Source organism: Lampris incognitus, chromosome 2, assembly GCF_029633865.1.
Source record: "Lampris incognitus isolate fLamInc1 chromosome 2, fLamInc1.hap2, whole genome shotgun sequence".
NCBI lineage: Eukaryota > Metazoa > Chordata > Actinopteri > Lampriformes > Lampridae > Lampris > Lampris incognitus.
Window position 1 is genome coordinate 31715498 of NC_079212.1, and position 21361 is coordinate 31736858.

General features: G+C 44.7%; 2 protein-coding genes across 2 annotated transcripts; one reads left to right on the top strand and one right to left on the bottom strand.

Annotated features, from left to right (window-relative positions):
* On the top strand, positions 1-639 carry her12 (hairy-related 12). The gene is made up of 2 exons (XM_056275171.1): positions 1-66; positions 253-639. Exons 1-2 carry the CDS (start codon positions 1-3, stop codon positions 637-639), a joined length of 453 nt encoding a protein of 150 aa, XP_056131146.1.
* A 3085-nt stretch (positions 640-3724) lies between these two features.
* Positions 3725-4401, bottom strand: LOC130108410 (transcription factor HES-5-like). The gene is made up of 2 exons (XM_056275324.1): positions 4306-4401; positions 3725-4120 (listed from the first exon to the last, which is right to left on the bottom strand). Exons 1-2 carry the CDS (start codon positions 4369-4371, stop codon positions 3725-3727), a joined length of 462 nt encoding a protein of 153 aa, XP_056131299.1. The 5' UTR covers positions 4372-4401.
* Positions 4402-21361: the final 16960 nt, after the last annotated feature.

Sequence of the window (21361 nt, forward strand, 5' to 3'; positions counted from 1 at the left end):
ATGGCTCCTTGTTCTAACTACTCCTCTGTTAACCACGTCAGGCTCTCAGAGAAAGACAACATCAAAGTGAGTATTGGGCTGGACTTCAATGGTGCACATAATGAGTTTAAACATCTGTCAAGTCAAATTCTCTGATGTGTTAAATGCCTACTTGACAAATAAAACGGATTCAGATCCAGATCTGTTGATGTTTGTGTGTTGGTGATTTGGATCTGAGTGCACCCAACTTGTCCTCTCTCCCCTCCCCCCCAGTTGAGAAAACCCATCGTGGAGAAAATGCGACGAGATCGCATCAACAGCTGCATCGAGCAGCTCAAACTCATCCTGGAGAAGGAGTTCCACAAGCAGGAGCCTAATGCCAAGCTGGAGAAAGCCGACATCCTGGAGATGACCGTCAGCTTCCTGAGGCAGCAGCTGCAGCCAGGCCTCTCTCAGCGGGACTACAGCCAAAGGTACTCCCCATGCTGGAGGGAGTCTCTGCAGCTCCTCTCTGACACACAGGCCTCCATCACACCTCCCCTTGAGGATGAGCTCCACCAGGCCCAGGGAGCTGGCAGCTCCTCCCCAGTCTCCTCCACCCTCAGGCCCACCTCCCTCCAGGATGGCAGTGACAAAGATCCAGTCTGGAGGCCTTGGTAGGGACCCTGACACACAGCTGCTCCACAGAAACCTTAGGAGACTCCCCTTCTCTCTCTTTCTCTCTCTGTCATTAAGAAGGAAATATGCATTTCCAACCTGCTCCTTCCTGGTGGGTTTCGTCATTGATTCATCACATTGATGGGCAGGTAGCGATGTGGAAAGTTAAGGCTCACTTTTTTGAAGATTGGCCTGCTCTGACTTTGAAGTCATATCTTATGTGTTTTTCATTTGCATTACAGAACTGGAACTTGAGTTTGAGTGATTTTTTTCCCTTCAAATCTTGGACCTAATGTAAAATGGTTGCTTACTCCAGCGGAGTTCGGTTTTGGACTGCTTGACGTAATGGTATCTGCAATACTGTGTTTTACTGACAGCTGTTTTTGAGAATATTTCTCTTCTGATTTTAATTATCTGTGCCAAATCTCTGTGGATGGCTAAATCTGTATTATAAAGAGATGTGTGTTTGTGTGTGTGTGTGTGTGTGTGTGTGTGTGTGTGTGTGTGTGTGTGTGTGTGTGTGTGTGTGTTTACAGAAGAGGTTTGTACATGTTTTTGCGTATCGATGTACATGTTCACACTTTTGTAATGGTACGTTGCTGTTGCTGTGATGTTATCAGTTTTCAACTCTACAATCTCATTTGTAACATTTGTATGACAATTAACAATACAATCATTTAAAAAAAATCCCTCTGATATCTGTGCTTTTTCTCCGTGATCGAGGAAAGATGCATAATTTACTTATGAGGAATAGTTGACTATTATGTAACTGTAACTCAGGAGGATTTTTTTCCTCAGAAAAACAAAAATACACATGGAACTTGTGTTGGTGTCTCTCAGTAGTTTATATTTCGATAAGAATACTAGTCAGTAGATAATTCAGTGTTAAAATGCTCTCTGTGGACAGAAAGTAGACTTTTTTTTATATAAAATCTGATTTTCTTATCTTTTAAATGGGTCAGGTGTGAAGTAAGATTGTACTTAGCACCATCAGGACAAAATCACGTTCCTCAATATATCAAATTTTCTAGAGGTTATTCCTTATTCCATTACTGGATTTTATAGACACCATTTGTATTATTGTACCTATATTTGGGTTTTCATGATCTATTGATTTGGTCATAGCTGGCATATCAGGAGAAAGCACCTCTATAGTTTTAATAAATTAGAAAACAGGATTTTGTATATGTAAACAGTGAATTTATTGCATGAACAGTGACTAGCATGTGTGACTCTTATGCAATGATGACAGCATGTCAGGGCAAACAGATAATAAATACATAGTATTTAATTTCAATAAAGCAGTGTGCACATTGCACAATAATCAAAAACTGCAAATAACTAGAAATCACCCACTGCCCCTTCACATTCATCACATACTCCTAACCTTCAGATATGGCAAATCATTAATACTAGACATAATATTTCAGATTACAACTCCAGTTTCAAACAGTTTGACAAAAATGTATAACAACACACCAATTTGGGCATGAATAGTACATTTGTAATCACCAACATTTTTGGAGTAACATATATTAAGAACCTATATAATGACACATATAAGAAGCCTCAATGTGAGGACATTTTACAGTATAATGTCTCTCTTGAGAGTTTTCTTGCATCGAATCAACTTCAGCAGTGTACTCCAGACAGAATACCTCATATATACACTACCGTTCAAAAGTTTGGGATCACCCAAACAATTTTGTGTTTTCCATGAAAAGTCACACTTATTCACCACCATATGTTGTGAAATGAATAGAAAATAGAGTCAAGACATTGACAAGGTTAGAAATAATGATTTGTATTTGAAATAAGATTTTTTTTACATCAAACTTTGCTTTCGTCAAAGAATCCTCCATTTGCAGCAATTACAGCATTGCAGACCTTTGACATTCTAGCTGTTAATTTGTTGAGGTAATCTGGAGAAATTGCACCCCACGCTTCCAGAAGCAGCTCCCACAAGTTGGATTGGTTGGATGGGCACTTCTTTGAGCAGATTGAGTTTCTGGAGCATCACATTTGTGGGGTCAATTAAACACTCAAAATGGCCAGAAAAAGAGAACTTTCATCTGAAACTCGACAGTCTATTCTTGTTCTTAGAAATGAAGGCTATTCCATGCGAGAAATTGCTAAGAAATTGAAGATTTCCTACACCGGTGTGTACTACTCCCTTCAGAGGACAGCACAAACAGGCTCTAACCAGAGTAGAAAAAGAAGTGGGAGGCCGCGTTGCACAACTGAGCAAGAAGATAAGTACATTAGAGTCTCTAGTTTGAGAAACAGACGCCTCACAGGTCCCCAACTGGCATCTTCATTAAATAGTACCTGTTAGAGCCTGTTTGTGCTGTCCTCTGAAGGGAGTAGTACACACCGGTGTAGGAAATCTTCAATTTCTTAGCAATTTCTCGCATGGAATAGCCTTCATTTCTAAGAACAAGAATAGACTGTCGAGTTTCAGATGAAAGTTCTCTTTTTCTGGCCATTTTGAGCGTTTAATTGACCCCACAAATGTGATGCTCCAGAAACTCAATCTGCTCAAAGAAGTGCCCATCCAACCAATCCAACTTGTGGAGCTGCTTCTGGAAGCGTGGGGTGCAATTTCTCCAGATTACCTCAACAAATTAACAGCTAGAATGCCAAAGGTCTGCAATGCTGTAATTGCTGCAAATGGAGGATTCTTTGACGAAAGCAAAGTTTGATGTAAAAAAAATCTTATTTCAAATACAAATCATTATTTCTAACCTTGTCGATGTCTTGACTCTATTTTCTATTCATTTCACAACATATGGTGGTGAATAAGTGTGACTTTTCATGGAAAACACGAAATTGTTTGGGTGATCCCAAACTTTTGAACGGTAGTGTATATATATATACTTCCATGAAAATGCAATCACATTTCCTTCTTAATGGCAGAGAGAGAGAGAGAGAGAAAAAGAGAGAGAAAAAGAGAGAGAGAGAGAGAGAGAGAGAGAGAGAGAGAGAGAGAGAGAGAGAGAGAGAGAGAGAGAGAGAGAGAGAGAGAGAGAGAGAGAGAGAGAAGGTGAGTCTCTTAAGGTTTCTGTGGAGCAGCTGTGTGTCAGTGTCCCTACCAAGGCCTCCAGACTGGATCTTTGTCACTGCCATCCTGGAGGGAGGTGGGCCTGAGCGTGGAGGAGACTGGGGAGGAGCTGCCAGCTCTCTGGGCCTGGTGGAGCTTGTCCTCAAGGGGAGGTGTGATGGAGGCTTGTGTGTCTGAGCTGACAGAGAAGAGCTGCAGAGACTCCCTCCAGCATGGGGAGTACCTTTGGCTGTAGTCCCTCTGAGAGAGGCCTGGCTGCAGCTGCTGCCTCAGGAAGCTGACGGTCATCTCCAGGATGTCGGCTTTCTCCAGCTTGGCATTGGGCTCCTGCTTGTGGAACTCCTTCTCCAGGATGAGTTTGAGCTGCTCGATGCAGCCGTTGATGCGATCTCGTCGCATTTTCTCCACAATGGGTTTTCTCAACTGTGGGGGGGGGGGGGGGGACAAGTTGGTGCACTCAGATCCAAATCACTCACATGCAAACATCAACAGATCTGGATCTGAATCCGTTTTATTTGTCAAGTAGGCATTTAACACATCAGAGAATTTGACTTGAAGGATGTTTAAACTAATTGATGTGCACCATTGAAGTCCAGTCCAATACTCACTTTGATGTTGTCTTTCTCTGGGAGCCTGACGTGGTTAACAGAGGAGTAGTTGGAACAAGGAGCCATTTCTGTTTGGCTAAAGCGACCAGCCTCTTCTGGGGGCAGCAGTCTTGGCTCTGGTCTTGCTGGAGGACCTCTCCTTCTCTTTTTATAGTGGGGCATTAGCATAACAAAGCCATGTGGCTCAGGGTAGGCTGGGGTTCCCACACTACGGGACCGGTGGGACGCTCCGCACAACACTGAGGCAAACATTAATTACACAGAGGTGAACTGGCCACAGCCTGGCCAGGAAAGATAAAGCCAGGTTCAAGATATTCATCAAATAGAGATTAATGCCATCTCTGTAATCAATACCTTATCAGTGGCCATTCCTTATCTCTCCACTCCACTTAAACCTGTGATAAAGGGAGAGGCTCCTCATCTGGTCCCATGGAAGTGTTTTTTCAGTTTCATCATTTCCCACAGCTGTGTTCATTCACAGACAATCAGAGATGCGATAGTCTGCACAGCCAGAATAACATTAAAGTGAAAAGACTCAGACTTCGCTGTTTTACAGGGTCTAGATCAATGCCATCGGCAATCTACTTGTTTGTTGTTTGATGCATGACCCCGGATGTAGGGGAGCTGTTACTTGTTCTGAATTTGGCACACGTGTCTGTCATTTATTCATGCATTCAGTATGGTCTCAGAAGTAGTTGAACTCGCGTTCATGGATTTATATATTAGCTGAGCGGGTAGGCTATGTCAAGATCGGACTCGAGTAGTTTTGAAGCTGAGTCAACAAGCAACGTAACAGGTGCACATAACTCGCTATAAGCTAGCATGGCGGCAAAAAAAAAAAAAAAAGCTAACATGGCGGCTAACATTCCAACCCCCTCACCAATGAGTTTCACGGGCGACTGGAGCACCAACTGGGTCATATTCCGGGCCGAATATGAAGACTGCGCCCTCATTAGGGGTATCGCTGAAAGGGACAAGAAAATTCAGGTTGCAACTCTGAGGAGCGTGATGGGAAGTGAATGCAGACATATTTACCGTCACAACCTGAACCTCTCCTAGCAGGATCAAGGGGGTGCCGCAGCGATCTTGAATGGGTAGGAAAGGTATTTCAAACCTGCGAAGAACGTGATATATGAAAGGTACGTGGTTGGGAGTTGCAAACAGGAGGAATGCGAATCCATAGACAATTTTATGACCAGACTGAGAGAAAAGGCACTAATCTGTGAGTAAGGACAGGTAAAGGATGATATGACAAAATTGTACTGAGTGATGCATACAAGAGCACAAGGCACAGAATGTTAAGAGAAAAGGAACTCGCGTTAATCACTGCTATTGATATATGCGGTGCAGTGGAACAGACTGACATTCAAATGAGAGCAATGGAAATAGCAAGTCCACACAACCACGTGGAGAGTGGCTCAAGAGTCTTCACCTTGGTGGATGCCAGAGATGTGTTTCTGCAATGCAAACTGGACAACGAGATGCAAAAGGTGTGCAATGTCTCATCGGCTTTGCCAACTACACTGCTCAAAAAAATAAAGGGAACACATAAGCAATGCAATGTAGCTCCAAGTCAATCACACTTTTGAGATATCAACCTGTCCAGTTAGGAAGCAACACTGATTTGTGAATCAATTTCACCTTTTGGTAAATTGTCTAATTTCCACCAGGTGGAAATTAGACAATTTGCAAGACAACCCCTATAAAAGGAATGGATTTGCAGGTGGTGGCCACAGACCATTTGCCTGTCCTCATCTTTTCTGGCCGATCTTTGGTTAGTTTTTCATTTTGCTAGTGCCCTCACCACTAGAGGTGGCATGAGGCGGTATCTGCAACCTACAGAAGTTGCTCAGGTAGTGCAGCTCATCCAGGATGGCACATCAATGCGTGCTGTGGCAAGAAGATTTGATGTGTCTCCCAGCACAGTGTCCAGAGCATGGAGGAGGTACCAGGAGACAGGCCAGTACACCAGGAGACGTGGAGGGGGCCGCAGGAGGACAACAACCCCGCAGCAGGACCGCTATCTGGTCCTTTGTGCAAGGAGGAACAGGAGGAGCACTGCCGGAGCCCTACAAAACGACCTTCAACAGGCCACTAATGTGCAGGTTTCTGCTCAAACAGTGAGAAACAGAATGCATGAGGATTGTATGAGGGCCCGACGTCCACAATTGGGGCCTGTGCTCACAGCCCAACACCGTGCAGCCCGATTGACCTTTGCCAGAGAACATCTTGGTTGGCAGATTCGCAATTGGCGCCCTGTGCTCTTCACAAATGAGAGCAGGTTCACACTGAACACATGTGACAGACGTGAGAGAGTCTGGAGACGCTGTGGAGAACGTTCTGCTGCCTGCAACATCCTCCAGCATGACCGGTTTGGCGGTGGGTCAGTGATGGTCTGGGGAGGCATATCCTTGGAGGGCCGCACAGACCTCTACGTGCTAGCCAGAGGTACCATGACTGCCATTAGGTACCGGGATGAGATCCTCAGACCCATTGTCAGACCATATGCTGGTGCAGTGGGCCCTGGGTTCCTGCTCATACATGACAATGCTCGTCCTCATGTGGCCAGAGTGTGTCAGCAGTTCCTGTATATCGAGGGCATTGATGCTATGGACTGGCCTGCACGTTCCCCAGACCTGAATCCAATTGAGCACCTCTGGGACATCATGTCTCGTACCATCCGCCAACGCGATGTCGCACCACAGACTGTCCAGGAGTTGACCGATGCCCTGATCCAGGTCTGGGAGGAGATCCCTCAGGAGACCATCCGTCGTCTCATCAGGAGCATGCCCACACGTTGTAGGGAGTGCATACAGGCACGTGGAGGCCACACACACTACTGAGCCTCATTTTGAATCGTCATGAGGAATTTCCACAGAAGTTGGATCAGCCTATGTTCTCATTTTCCACTTTGATTTTGAGTATGATTCTGAATCCAGACCTTAATGGGCTAATGATTTTGATTTCCATTGATCATTCTTAGGTTATTTTGCTCTAAACACATTCCTCTGTCTAATAAATAAAGATTTTCAGCTGAAATATTTCATTCATCGAGGTCTATATTATGTTTTTAGGTGTTCCCTTTATTTTTTTGAGCAGTATATTTAGCCAAATTCATGCCAGACCTGTCGAGTGTTTGCGAGCCATTGTGACGCTTACTGGACAAAGAAACCCACTGGCACTGGCTGCCCGAACATGAGGCAGCAGTTCATGAACTCAAGTCTCTGGCTACAACCATGCCTGTCCTGCGCTACTGTGATGTGACTAAGCCAATCACAGTCAAGAGCGACGCCAGCCAGAGTGGGCTCAGCTGCTGCCTCATGCAGGAAGGCCAACCCATCGCGTTTGCTTCGAGAGCTCTTACCCCCACAGAAAAAACAAAGAAAAACAAACTATGCACAAATCGAAAAAGATTGCCTCAGCATTGTCTTTGCCTGTCAGAGGTTTCACCACTACTTACACTACCGTTCAAAAGTTTGGGATCACCCAAACAATTTTGTGTTTTCCATGAAAAGTCACACTTATTCACCACCATATGTTGTGAAATGAATAGAAAATAGAGTCAAGACATTGACAAGGTTAGAAATAATGATTTGTATTTGAAATAAGATTTTTTTTACATCAAACTTTGCTTTCGTCAAAGAATCCTCCATTTGCAGCAATTACAGCATTGCAGACCTTTGACATTCTAGCTGTTAATTTGTTGAGGTAATCTGGAGAAATTGCACCCCACGCTTCCAGAAGCAGCTCCCACAAGTTGGATTGGTTGGATGGGCACTTCTTTGAGCAGATTGAGTTTCTGGAGCATCACATTTGTGGGGTCAATTAAACACTCAAAATGGCCAGAAAAAGAGAACTTTCATCTGAAACTCGACAGTCTATTCTTGTTCTTAGAAATGAAGGCTATTCCATGCGAGAAATTGCTAAGAAATTGAAGATTTCCTACACCGGTGTGTACTACTCCCTTCAGAGGACAGCACAAACAGGCTCTAACCAGAGTAGAAAAAGAAATGGGAGGCCGCGTTGCACAACTGAGCAAGAAGATAAGTACATTAGAGTCTCTAGTTTGAGAAACAGACGCCTCACAGGTCCCCAACTGGCATCTTCATTAAATAGTACCTGTTAGAGCCTGTTTGTGCTGTCCTCTGAAGGGAGTAGTACACACCGGTGTAGGAAATCTTCAATTTCTTAGCAATTTCTCGCATGGAATAGCCTTCATTTCTAAGAACAAGAATAGACTGTCGAGTTTCAGATGAAAGTTCTCTTTTTCTGGCCATTTTGAGCGTTTAATTGACCCCACAAATGTGATGCTCCAGAAACTCAATCTGCTCAAAGAAGTGCCCATCCAACCAATCCAACTTGTGGGAGCTGCTTCTGGAAGCGTGGGGTGCAATTTCTCCAGATTACCTCAACAAATTAACAGCTAGAATGCCAAAGGTCTGCAATGCTGTAATTGCTGCAAATGGAGGATTCTTTAACGAAAGCAAAGTTTGATGTAAAAAAAATCTTATTTCAAATAAAAATCATTATTTCTAACCTTGTCAATGTCTTGACTCTATTTTCTATTCATTTCACAACATATGGTGGTGAATAAGTGTGACTTTTCATGGAAAACACGAAATTGTTTGGGTGATCCCAAACTTTTGAACGGTAGTGTATATGGCCGCGAACTGATCACAACAGAGACAGACCATGATTTCTATCTTCAGCAAACCTCTCTTCAATGCACGCAAGAGGCTTCAGAGCATGCTCATGACCTTACAGAACTACAGTCTGAATGTCGTCTCCAAACCAAGACCTGAAATGTTAATCAGCGACACACTCAACAGAGCAACAGCAGGATGCACCGGCAGAGGAATGGCCTACCAGCGGCACGCTATCTGCTCTTTACAGCAAGAGCAAGAGGACGCACAGCACGTGAACCAGGCAGACTACTTAAATGTAAGTGACCAGCGCTTAGAACAAATCAGACTGCACACTGACTGGGCTGAGTGTCTGCAAACACTAAAGTCTACAGTTCTCATGGGCTGGCCAGATGTAAGAGAAGAAGCGCCTCTCATTATCAGAGAATATTGGCACTACCGGGATGAAGTCAGCGCACAGAACAGCATCTTATTCCGGGGGCAGAAAGTCATCATCAGCTCGAGAGATGTTGTACTGGCCCAACATGCAGGCAGAAATAAAGGACTTTGTGAGCACATGCTCAACCTGCAACGAGTATGCTCACAAACATCAAAAAGAGACCATGCTCTCACAGGAACTGCCTACCAGGCTGTGGCAGATTGTGAGCATGGACCTGTTCAGCCACAACCAGAAGGACTATCTGCTCATAGTCGACCACTATTCAGATTTTTGGGAGGTTGAGCGCCTCCCTGACTTATCCGCAGAGACAGTCATCAAGCATTGTAAGGCACAGTTTGCATGATATGGCCAGCCAGACAAGGTCATCACAGAAATGGCCCACAATTTACTTCGCAGTTTACACGTTTTGCCTCTGAATGGGAGTTTGAGCATGTGACCTCCTCTCCAAGGCATCCAAAAGCAAACGGCAAGGTGGAGTCGGCTGTCAAGATTGCAAAGAATCTACTGCATAAGGCCATGCGTGACAGTGACGACCCTTGGAAGGCCATACTACACTGGAGGAATACTCCCACCGAAAACATGGACAGCAGCCCGGCACAACGCCTCGTGTCTCGTCGGCTGAAATCCTCTATTCCAGTGACACAGTCCTTGAACCAGTCGTTATGGTAGGGGTCACTGAGAAACTGCGTCACAGGAAGCAGCTTGCCAAGTTTTTCTACGACCGGTCCACCCGGGACCTGTCGGAGCTGGAGGTAGAGGAAACCGTCCAAATGAAGCCCCTGCCTGGCAATAACACTGGTCTGTGGAAGGTAGGGACCTGCCTCCGCAAGGTTGCACTGTGATCCTACTTGGTGGATGTCGACGGCTCACTCTATCGACGCAACAGGGTTGACCCCAGAGTGGCAGAGCCAACTCCTACTTGGGCCTATGAAGAAAATGAGCCAGAGCTTACATGTGTTCCTGAGAATAGCGCTGCAGAGACTCCCCCAATTGTGGCTGAGCCAAGCCCCATCAGGGTCGCACCAAGGGCCTCTCCCAGTTCAGTTGGAGCCGGACCCTCAGAGGGACACAGATATACAAGGGCCGGATGGCTGTCTAAGCCACCCGAGAGACTCAACTTGTAATATCGACTGTGTATGGCGTTGCCATTTTAAAAAAAAGGAAAAGGAAGAGAACCAGAAGGAATGCGGAAAAACAGTGGTTAACAGAGACTGTTGTAGTGTTTTGATACAGAAATTTTTTTATTTTATTTACAAGTTATATTGTGACATATTGCACTATGTACTTGCACTATGCTCTAATGTGTTGGTGTTAACTTTGGAAAAGGAGGATCTTACAGAGTCTAGTTAGATCAATGCCATCGGCAGTCTACTTGTTTGTTCTTTGATGCATGATCCCGGATGTAGGGGAGTTGTTACTTGCTTCGAGAGATTACACATTCTGAACTTGGCACACATGTCTGTCATTTACTCATGTATTCAGTATATCTTAGACAAACATTAACTATATCTATTCTCATTTTGATCTAGAAAAGTCATCTGATTTTGAAGTATATCTTCATTTTTCTAGTCTGCATATCCTGTTTCATTCTGTTAGGTTCCCTGTGCATTCCTCTCACATTTTCCTTTTTTTTTCATTCTTGCCACTAGAACATGTTCATTTGTTGAACGTACAGTGGCATGCTACATCGGCGTCGCCAGGTCATTTTGCCGGGGCTTAAGCCCCGAATGTTTTGAGTGCAGCCCCGAATATAATTTTAAATTTAAGCCTATGTGAAGCCCGAAAAAAAATGTAAGATGTGTGAATGTCTTCGTAACATAGCAGCCTGTCAAAATAAATACGGGTCTCTAAACTAATGCCGTGTGTGTGTGTGTTTGTGTGTGGTGACACAAGTTACAGTGGGAAGAGACGGGTAAAGGAGAAATGGCAGAGCGTGCAGGAAAAAAAAACCCTCAATCGTTTTGGATTTTTCCAGAAGAGATGGAAGGGTAAGAATTTAGCCTATGTAGCAACTTTTCAATAATGGTTGAAATTGCCTGTTGATTTATGATGTGAATTGGATTCAGCACCTACAATCATGATGGTTTAGCTAGCGGGCCATACTCATCTGGTCCCACAGCATACTTTTATTGTCCTTTAGCAGGGTTTTTCTCATAAATAAATCAAATTTCCATAAAATGAACTAAAACAGTAACGACTCATTCATTTGACTATAGGCACAAACAATTTCTGATTAAGACGTACCTTGAATGTAAATAAGGTGCCAGAGTGCATAAAAAAGCATCAAAATAGAGCTTATTTATCAAAAAGTTTCCGGGGAGGATCCCCCCGGCCCCTACAGAAGTCTGGGCTAAGTCCCAAATGTCCTCAAATCATAGAAACGCCCCTGGCATGCTAGTTGAGTGTCTGTGTGTTATGATAGCAGAATCACAGAGGAAGCAATGCTTCCGGTGTGGGAAGATGGTGACGCAAATTCGTTTGCAGCAGCGTCACCCATAGTGAGGGAAAGTTAGCAGGAATTTGACCAATCTGGGAAGTAAAGTGTTACCAATAAATTTCTTCACCAATGTGTTCCTTAAGGTGTGTAGTAACATGTATTAAAATGTTGAAATTCAACTCCCGGGGGTAACCTCCGAAACAATTGCTCAAAGTCAGGGTACCGATAACAGATTTTCGAAAATTGAAAAAAGCTTAAATTGGACTTAACTTACGTTTGAGGGGTCAAACTAGGAATTTGTCATGATTCTAAGTTGATTGCAAGCATTTATTTTTCACCAAGACCCTGGTAGAAAAATATTCACATCCACTTTCCCACTCATCATGTCCCCCCCCCCCCCCATGCCGTAGAGGGCACCCGACATGTTGAAGACATTTACATCCTTTTTCTCTATTGATCACGGGCTGACTGAATATACTGCTTTCAACACCTGATACGTACGTATTCTCAACAATTTTTCTAACAAGCTGAAATGTTTCTCTGCACAACACTGATGATTCTCATTTGTTACATAAAAGGTATAACTGTGCTTGTTCTTGTTAGCTAACAGTAAGTAATATGATCAGCTAACGTAAATGTTAACCTCCACTAAAAGTTGTCATTACTAGCTTAACAATACTTGTTGGCTGGCTCAAAGTTGTCATCAGTTGTCTGACTCTCATGTGTGTACTATACTCCAAAACCTACATCTGATTTATTTATTTAGTTAAATGCTAGCTGTCTGCTCCATTAACTACCTAGCTAGGTTAAAGTGATGTAGCCTGTACTGCCTCAGATTTTTTTTTGTGATTTATTGTTACGGTTAAACAAATCTATTCTTTTACACCTCAGTACAATATTTCAGAAACTATATCTCTATGACAGATTCGGTCTTTATTCTACTTTGTGTAGGCTATGGGTCTTCAGTAGGCTAATATGGAAGACGATGTGAACCCACCTCTGCTCAAGTGCTTCTTCTGTGAAGGCCTGGAAACGCCAGGTGAGAGGCTTTTGCAAGGAACTTCTAAAGGCTACGCTACTTTATTGAAACATGCAGAAGCCATGGAAAATGCTACAATTTTGGAGCATATGAAGAAGGATGAAAATGAAGGAAGACTTAGATACCACATAAAGTGTAAAGCTTATTTGTACAATAAGTTTGTCAAGGTCACCAAGACGTCAGCTCAAGCATCAAAGGCAGAGGAAGAGACAGCAAAGCTGAAGTGAAGGCGCACTTGCTCTGAGTTCAGTGCATCAACTGCATGCACCTCTTCAAGTTCACGGTCCGTTCAGCTTCTGTACAAGAATGTATGCATTCTTTGCAACCAACCCGCTCATCTCTACGAACATAAACCAGCAGACGCTAGAAAGAAATATAGAGTGCCTGATAATGTGACTGCAGATAGACTAAAGGCAAGCTTGCTGAAGATAGCAAGGAGTCGTGGAGATGACTGGGGCACAGAAGTCCTTGGACGTCTGGAAGGGATCAATGACTTAGTAGCAGAAGAAACCTTGTATCATTTGCGCTGCAAACTTCTTTTTGAAAAGGGTAGGCCTCACTCCAAGACTGCAGATGAAGGACCAAGGAAGAGAGGACAAAAGAAAATAGATGATGAGCGAGAGGTTGTTTTTATTAAATTATGCGAATGGCTAGACACAGAACTCGAGCATGGGGTGATGACGCTTGACCAAGTCCACGAAAAGATGCAGCAGTTTGATCAGTCACCCGATAAGAGCCTCTCTTATTCAAAGAAATGGCTAAGGATGAAACTTCAAGAGAAATATCATGACACACTGTACTTCACATCACAGTCGAAAAGGTCAGATGTACTCTGCCTCAAAGATAACACAAGCAACATTCTGCGAGAGCATCATGCTAATCTTCAGCAAGGAGATGAGAAGACACAAATCATAAAGACAGCACTAAAGTTCATATGCAACGACATCGCCATGATTAATCTAGATCCAAAGTCATACCCCACTGCATACAGTACTGCTGATATCCAGAGTCAGCTGGCACTTGTTCCTGAGAGCCTCCAGATGTTCTTGAGACCAATAGTGAAGACCAATGAAAGAGTAGCTGTTTGGAGGCAGAACTTTATCAAGGCTCGTCGGCCTCGATCAGGAGTATTGCCATACCAAATGGGGCTTGCCATACAACTTGATCATAGATTTGGGTCAAAATGGATGATCGACAAGTTACACTGGCTAGGATACACTGAGTCTTATTCAGAGACACAAAACTACAAATACTGCTTCCTCAATGACAGGAATGGAGATGGCAGATCCCAGATACATCTGGCACACCTGATACCATTGTAGAAGAAACTGATGACCAGATCAATGATGAGGCTGCGATTGATGCTGCACTTAAGGATCCAACGGTTCCGACCGCCAGTGAAAGTGACAATCAGGTGGTCTCCTCGGAGGTGACGGAAGCAAACAATGCAGTCACTCAGTTCGTTGGGGACAATATAGATTTGAACATTGTCTCTGTCAGGGGAAACACCCCATTTCATTCAATGGTTTGAAGAGAACAACCCATTCGACCACGATCAAGACAAGAATATGCTTGTATCTTTCTCTACAGGATTCACAAGCACGGGGGATGACTCAGTCAATGCGGAGAGAGCAGCTGAAGTAGGTAGAGAGATGCAGATAAAGCAGGATGGACAGTCAGCAACATCAACCATGGAGGTGAAGTCAAATGTACAAGCCCTGTCATCACTCAGAAAGATTCCCAAGATCAACGAGAAGAAGATTCATCTTCACTCACTCAAGTTGTTCAACCGACTGATCATTTTTGCTCAATGGGATATGACAGTTGAGACAAGCTTGGAGAATGAGCTAACTCCCGTCCCATTGTCCCTTTTCAGCAACAAAGATCACAAAATGAACAAGGCAAACAAGGCAGGGTTTTCCAAAACTAGCCTGAAGGAGTTGACTGATCCACTTGAACTCACTAACCAACCCTGTTCCACTTTGGTGGTTGATGGAGGATGGCTTCTCTACATGGTGAAGTGGGAACAAGGCCAGACTTGGCAGGAGATTGCCAACAGTTACCTAAGGTACGTGCAGCGTCTTGGCTATAACTCTCAAAGGATCATTGTGGTCTTTGATGGCTATAACAGATCACCAAAAGATCATGACCACATCCGACGTAGCAAGAAATCATGCTGTGATCTCCAGATTCAACCAGATATGATGCACGGGACACCAAGAGCAAAGTTCTTGGACAACATCCATAACAAGAGTGAACTCATTCACCTCCTCTCCTCAACGTTCAGAAAACTTAACATCACTGTGGAGCAGACTGACAATGATGCTGACACTTCGATTGTGAGAGAGGCATTGGTTGCTGCTAAAGATGGCTCTGTTGAGGTCAGTAGTTTGTGTAGATATTTAACTTTCATTTGCTTAACTACTTTAAAATAAGAGTTTTGATTTTTTTTAAATATTTTCTCATGCTCTCTTTACAGTTGCGAGCAGAAGATGCAGACGTGCTGGTAATGCTGGTGCACCATAACTCGAGCACCAACCACCCACTCTTCTTAACCACATCCAAGGGCTCTTAGGATGTCAGGAAGATCCGGGAAGCTCTCTCAGAAAGAAAGAGACGCTACCTGCTCTTTTGTCATGCGTTCACTGTGTGTGATACAGTTTCTGCTATTTCTGGCCATGGGAAAACAACTCTGTTTGACAGGTAATAATAGTAGGCCTATAATAATAAAAGTAATTGTATTTTAGTGAAATATTTGTATATTGAAATATCTTTAAAAAACCTTGAAATGCACTTTTTCAGGTTTTGTACAGGGGACATTGATAAACATATGGACATCTTCATGGACATTCATGCTACCAAGGGTGCAGTGGTTCAGGCTGGAACTGCGATCTTCCAATATATTTACAATGGACCAGGTACTACTCTGGGTGAAATTCGGTACACCATGTTCTCACGGAAGGCAGCGGCTGGGCTGATCAAACCAGAGACTTTACCTCCAACAGAGGGTGCGGCTGCACAGCATTCTCTCCATGCCTACCTGCAGACCCGGGACTGGATTCTTCTACAGAGCATGTCTCCTGACCCCAGTGACTATGGATGGACATTCGGTGTTCATGGTTATGAGCCAGTTCCAACACTAGACCCAATGGCTCCTGAGGAGCTCCTCCAGTTCACAAGTTGTAATTGTAATGAAGATTGCAGCAACAGGCGATGCAGCTGCAAGAAGAATGGTGTCAAGTGCATCTCAGCATGTGGAGTTTGTAAAGGCATTACATGCAAGAATAGTATTCATGATGGTCTTGAAGAAGACTCAGACATTGACTTGTGAGGCATTTGACATGGATTTTCTCTGACTATTGCAACTATTGTAATAAATGCAAAAAAATATATATGCAAAAGTTGGCATGGCCGTTATTCCACTAAGGAGTACGTCTAGAGAAAATTAAATGCTAGCAATCAACTCAGAATCATGAAAAAAACAAACAAAAGTAAGTCTCTACAGCATTGCTGTGATTTGTTATGATAAAAAATGATTTATCTAAATCTTTTTCAAAAAAATCACCCTCACCCGGACTCCTCCCCTCCCCCACTTCCTCTCTATTTTACTACAATATTTTCAAAACAAAAAAAGAAAATAAAAGAATAGATGAATTAAAGAACAAGGGTCTCTCACTGGGAGGGGGTGGATGGAAAGGGCCTTAAGAACGGGATAAAAAAAGAAAAAGAATAAACAATAAAAAATCTTTTAAAAATCATAAAAAATCACACGAGTGAGTTAGAGACTAACCCCAAGAGACTTTTTTGTTCAGAAAATTATGTACAAAAATTTTTTGGTAGCCTTTTTTCCTAAACCGGAAGTTGATTTTTTTAATACTGGTGTCAATACCCCAGCTTTGATCAGGTTTTTTCAGGGTTTCCCCCTGGAGTTGAATTTCAACATTTTAATACATGTTATTACACACCTCTATGAACACATTCATGAAGAAATTTCTTGGTAATGCTTTACTTCCCAGATTTTCCTAACTTTCCCTCACTACCAGTACTGTCCATGCAGTGTCTTTGTCCACGTCTGCATAGAGTATGTCTTCGTTTGATGGCTCGGAGAGCTGGCGCTGGATTGGCTGGGAGAGTTTAGTCTGCTGCATCCTTTGGGCCCAGGGACCACGGCCCTGCCTGGAGCTGTACCCGAAGAGGTAACAAGAGGGCAATCTAACAGGACGTGGAAGTGGCGCAGGCTAAGCTAACTGCTAGCCCACGCAACCCGGCAGTTCTGATAACCCCGAGGGCGGTCTGGCAGCGGCCTCTGGTTGTGTGGAGTGCGGGGTGGTGGGTCGAAGGTGTCTGGCTGAGGGAGCTGGCGTTTGATCAGCTGAAGGACCTTGGTCTACTCCGTCCTGTAGGCCCAAGGACCATGGCCCTGCCCGGAGCTACAGATGAAGAGGAAACACCGCAGGCGGTCTGACAGAAAGTGGAAGCGGGGCAGGCTAAGCTAACTGCTAGCCCATGCAGACCGGTAGTTCCGACAGTCATCCGGGCTGGCGTTCGTTCTCCTGGACAGTGATTTTTTTTTTAGTTAGTTTAGATATATGTTTTAGTTTGGATATATGTGTTCTTGTAGTTTTTGTATATGTTTTTGTTTTTGTGTTGCACTGCTGTGGGCTAGGGGTAACGTGCACAAGTGTATGAAATGAAATGACAGTGTTTCTGATTCTGAAGTGTCATTAGAATGTTAGATTATGAATGATGATTATGATTTATGAGTTTTGGAATTAAAATCCTTCAGATCTTCCCATAGGCCCTCATTGTGCTCCATGGGCTGATGGTCATAAAACTCAAGTCACCCAGCTTGTTCACCCATGGCACGCTTCTATTGTTTGCCGAGGGTATTAAGCCATGAGTGGACCCAAGGAATGTGGGAAAGCCAAGCGGCCCCTACTCACACATCTCCCGGTCAGTGGTGGTGACCTCTTGGCCACAAAAGACTCTTTCATCCTTTGCCTCAAACAACAGCCTGACCAAACCAGTGTGTGACAGTTTGTGTGTGTGTGTGCGTGTGCATACACACCCATGCAGTCGCCGGGCTCGCTCTCTGGCACGAGCAAGTGGGACCACTTGTGGGTTTGTCTGATGTGTGATGACACATCACATCATGCTGCAATAACGACACAATTCCCCTTTTTTTTGGTAGAGTGACCCCAGAGGTCACCATCTGCCACTTGTTATGGAATGGCTGGAAATGTCAAATTAAATATCTTACAGATTCGCACGGGTACGCTATGGACTGTTGGAAAGAAATCTTAAGTTATTTGATCTGATAACGAGTCTTAATATCATTTTTGAAAGAGTAGAAATCAGACCATAGGGACCCTATGTATGTCACCCTGTCATAGGGCAAGATAACGACCCTTCTTTTACTTGAACATCAAATATTACTTTTGATAATACTTTTGATTTTAAAGATATATTGTAGAGGAGCTCAAGCAGGAGTCGTGACTGTAATGAATGAAAGGTCACGTGTTTAACTTGACCTACTCACGGGTGTACGTGCAGTGCGTGTGACGTATACAGGAAGTGAGAAGCGCATGTTATGAAGGTTGTATGTCGGATGAACGCTAGTAAAAGCTACACAGTTAAGAACCTACGAAGTCGGCTCGTTCTTGAATTATTCTTATGTCAGTAAGACAAGGCGTCTACGGACATTACATGGTGTCAGAATAGTCTGTGTATCTGAACACGAGCGGTCATGCCGAAGTTTAATCCGCCGAGTGAATTCAAGTTTGACTGCCCCGTTGAATGGCCGGAGTGGAGACAACGGTTTTCGCGCTTCAGGCTCGCGACAAAGCTGGATAAAGACGACGGGGAGATTCAAGTGAGTTCGCTGATTTATGCAATGGGCAGCGAGGCTGAAAAGATATTCAGCTCGTTTGACTTCGCGGCGGAGGGTGATAAAGTGGACTATGATATCGTACTGAAAAAGTTCGACGGCTACTTTATTCCCCGCCGTAACATCATACATGAGAGGGCGTGCTTCTATCAACGTAGCCAGCAGCCAGGACAGACAGCGGAGATGTACATCCGGACATTGTATGAGCTGTCTGAACACTGTGAGTTTGGGGACAAGAGGGATGAACATATCAGAGATCGTCTGGTAGTGGGCATAAAAGACAAAGTGCTCTCCCGTCAGTTCCAGCTCACAGCGGACCTTACTCTGGTGAAAGTCATTGAACAAGTGCGCCAGGCGGAGGCAATAACAAAGCAGCTCAGCCTCCAAGCTAACCAACCAGAGGCCCTGCTGGCTAACGTCAATGTTGTCCGATGGCGGGACGAACGCCAAAACAAAAAGGGCGGACAGCGTCATGGTTGCAGCAGACCTGCAACCAACAAAGTAGATGAATGCGGGAGGTGCGGCAAGACGCAGCACACCGATGAGCGGAAGTGTCCTGCAACGAACAGTAAGTGCAACAAGTGTCATAAAAAGGGACATTGGGAGCGTGTATGTCACTCTAAAGCGGTGAGAGAAGTCACTGAAGAGGTTAAACAGCTGTACTTTCTGGGAGAAGTTGGCAAAGAGAGCAGTCAGGAAGATTGGACTGTTAGTTTAACAATAAGTGATGTACCAATAACCTTTAAAATTGACACGGGGGCTGACGCTACTGTTATCAACCAAGGGACATTTAAAAAGCTGAAGCCAAACATAAAACTGGGACCTCCTGACACATGCTTCATAAGCCCAGGTGGAAACATCAGCTGCATAGGACAGTTTCAAGCCACAACCAACTACAAGGAGAAACAATACTCCTTTCCAGTGTATGTGATCAAGGGGAGAGGCAGCTGTCTGCTGAGTCGTCCAGAGGCAGTGGAGATGGGTCTAGTGAAGCGGATGAATGAGGTCAGTGGAGTTTTCGGTTCAAGTGGACTGCTGAAAACAGACCCAGTGAAAATAGCTCTGGTGGAGGGTGCCCAGCCATACGCGGTGCATACAGCCAGACGGATACCGCTGCCACTTGTACCACTGGTTAAGAAAGAACTGCAGCGCATGGAAAATGAGGGCATTATTGAAAAAGTGACTCAGCCCACAGAATGGTGCGCCGCTATGGTGCCGGTGCTGAAACCGAACAAGAAAGAGGTTCGCTGCTGTGCTGACCTCAGGAGGCTGAATCGAGCGGTGAAACGTGAGAAATACGTGCTGCCCACTATGGAGGAAATAATGCCAAGGCTCGCAGGGTCAAAGTTCTTCACAACGTTGGATGCAGCAAGTGGGTTTTACCAGATCCCCTTGCATGAAGACAGCAGGGGGCTCACCACTTTCATCACCCCATTTGGGAGGTATGCTTTCTGCCGCCTTCCATTTGGTATAACGAGTGCTCCAGAGATTTTCCAGAGAAAGATGGCGGAAACTCTGACCGGGCTAGAGGGCACAGAGGTGTACATGGATGACATCCTTATACATGGAGAGACTGAGGAAATCCATGACCGGCGCCTAGCAGAGGCGCTGGGGGTCATTGAAACAGCAGGTCTCAAACTGAACCAAGCGAAATGCAAGTTCAAACAGAAACAAGTCCGCTTCCTTGGTCATATCATCAACGAGGCAGGCATCAGACCTGACCCGGACAAAGTGGCCGGAATAGAGAACTTTCCTCAGCCCCAGAACGTGACGGAACTCAAGAGGTTCCTCGGGATGGTGAACTATTTGGCAAAATACGTCCCAGAGCTGTCCACTGTAGGTCAGCCGCTTTATGGACTGCTTAAAGCAACGACAGAGTGGCTGTGGGGACCTGCACAGAACACAGCATTCCAAGACCTTAAAGCAGCACTCGCCACCGCCCCGGTACTCACCTTTTATGACGTCACTAAGGCTACGGTGGTGTCAGCAGATGCCAGCAGCTACGGGCTGGGAGGCGTTCTGCTCCAGCAGCACGGGGAACACTGGAAGCCCGTGGCCTACTGCTCCCGACGGCTGAGTGACGCAGAGACAAGGTACGCACAGATCGAGAAAGAGTGCTTAGCCAGCGTCTGGGCATGTGAAAGGTTCGAGAAGTACTTGTTTGGGCTTGACAATTTCAGACTTGTCACCGATCATAAACCACTAGTGCCTCTCATGAACAGCAAAGACTTGGATAATGTGCCCATTAGGTGCCAGAGACTGTTAATGAGGCTGATGCGTTTCAATGCAGTGGCTGAATACGCACCAGGCAAAACTTTAGCTGTGGCTGATGCACTCTCCAGAGGCCCAGAGCAGCGCTACGGAGATGGTGCTTCTCATGATGATGTTGCAGCGCACATTGATGCCATCGTGTGCCAGGTGCCTGCCACACCTCAAAGGATGCAGGAGATAAAACAGAGCACGGATGGGGATCTGCAGCTCCAGACAGTGTTGGGCTTCATCAGACACGGCTGGCCTGAGTATGTCAATAAAGTGCCGGAGACAGTCAGAGACTTTTATCAGGTGAGAGGGGAGTTATCTGAGGTAGATGGTTAAGTCATCAGAGGCAGTC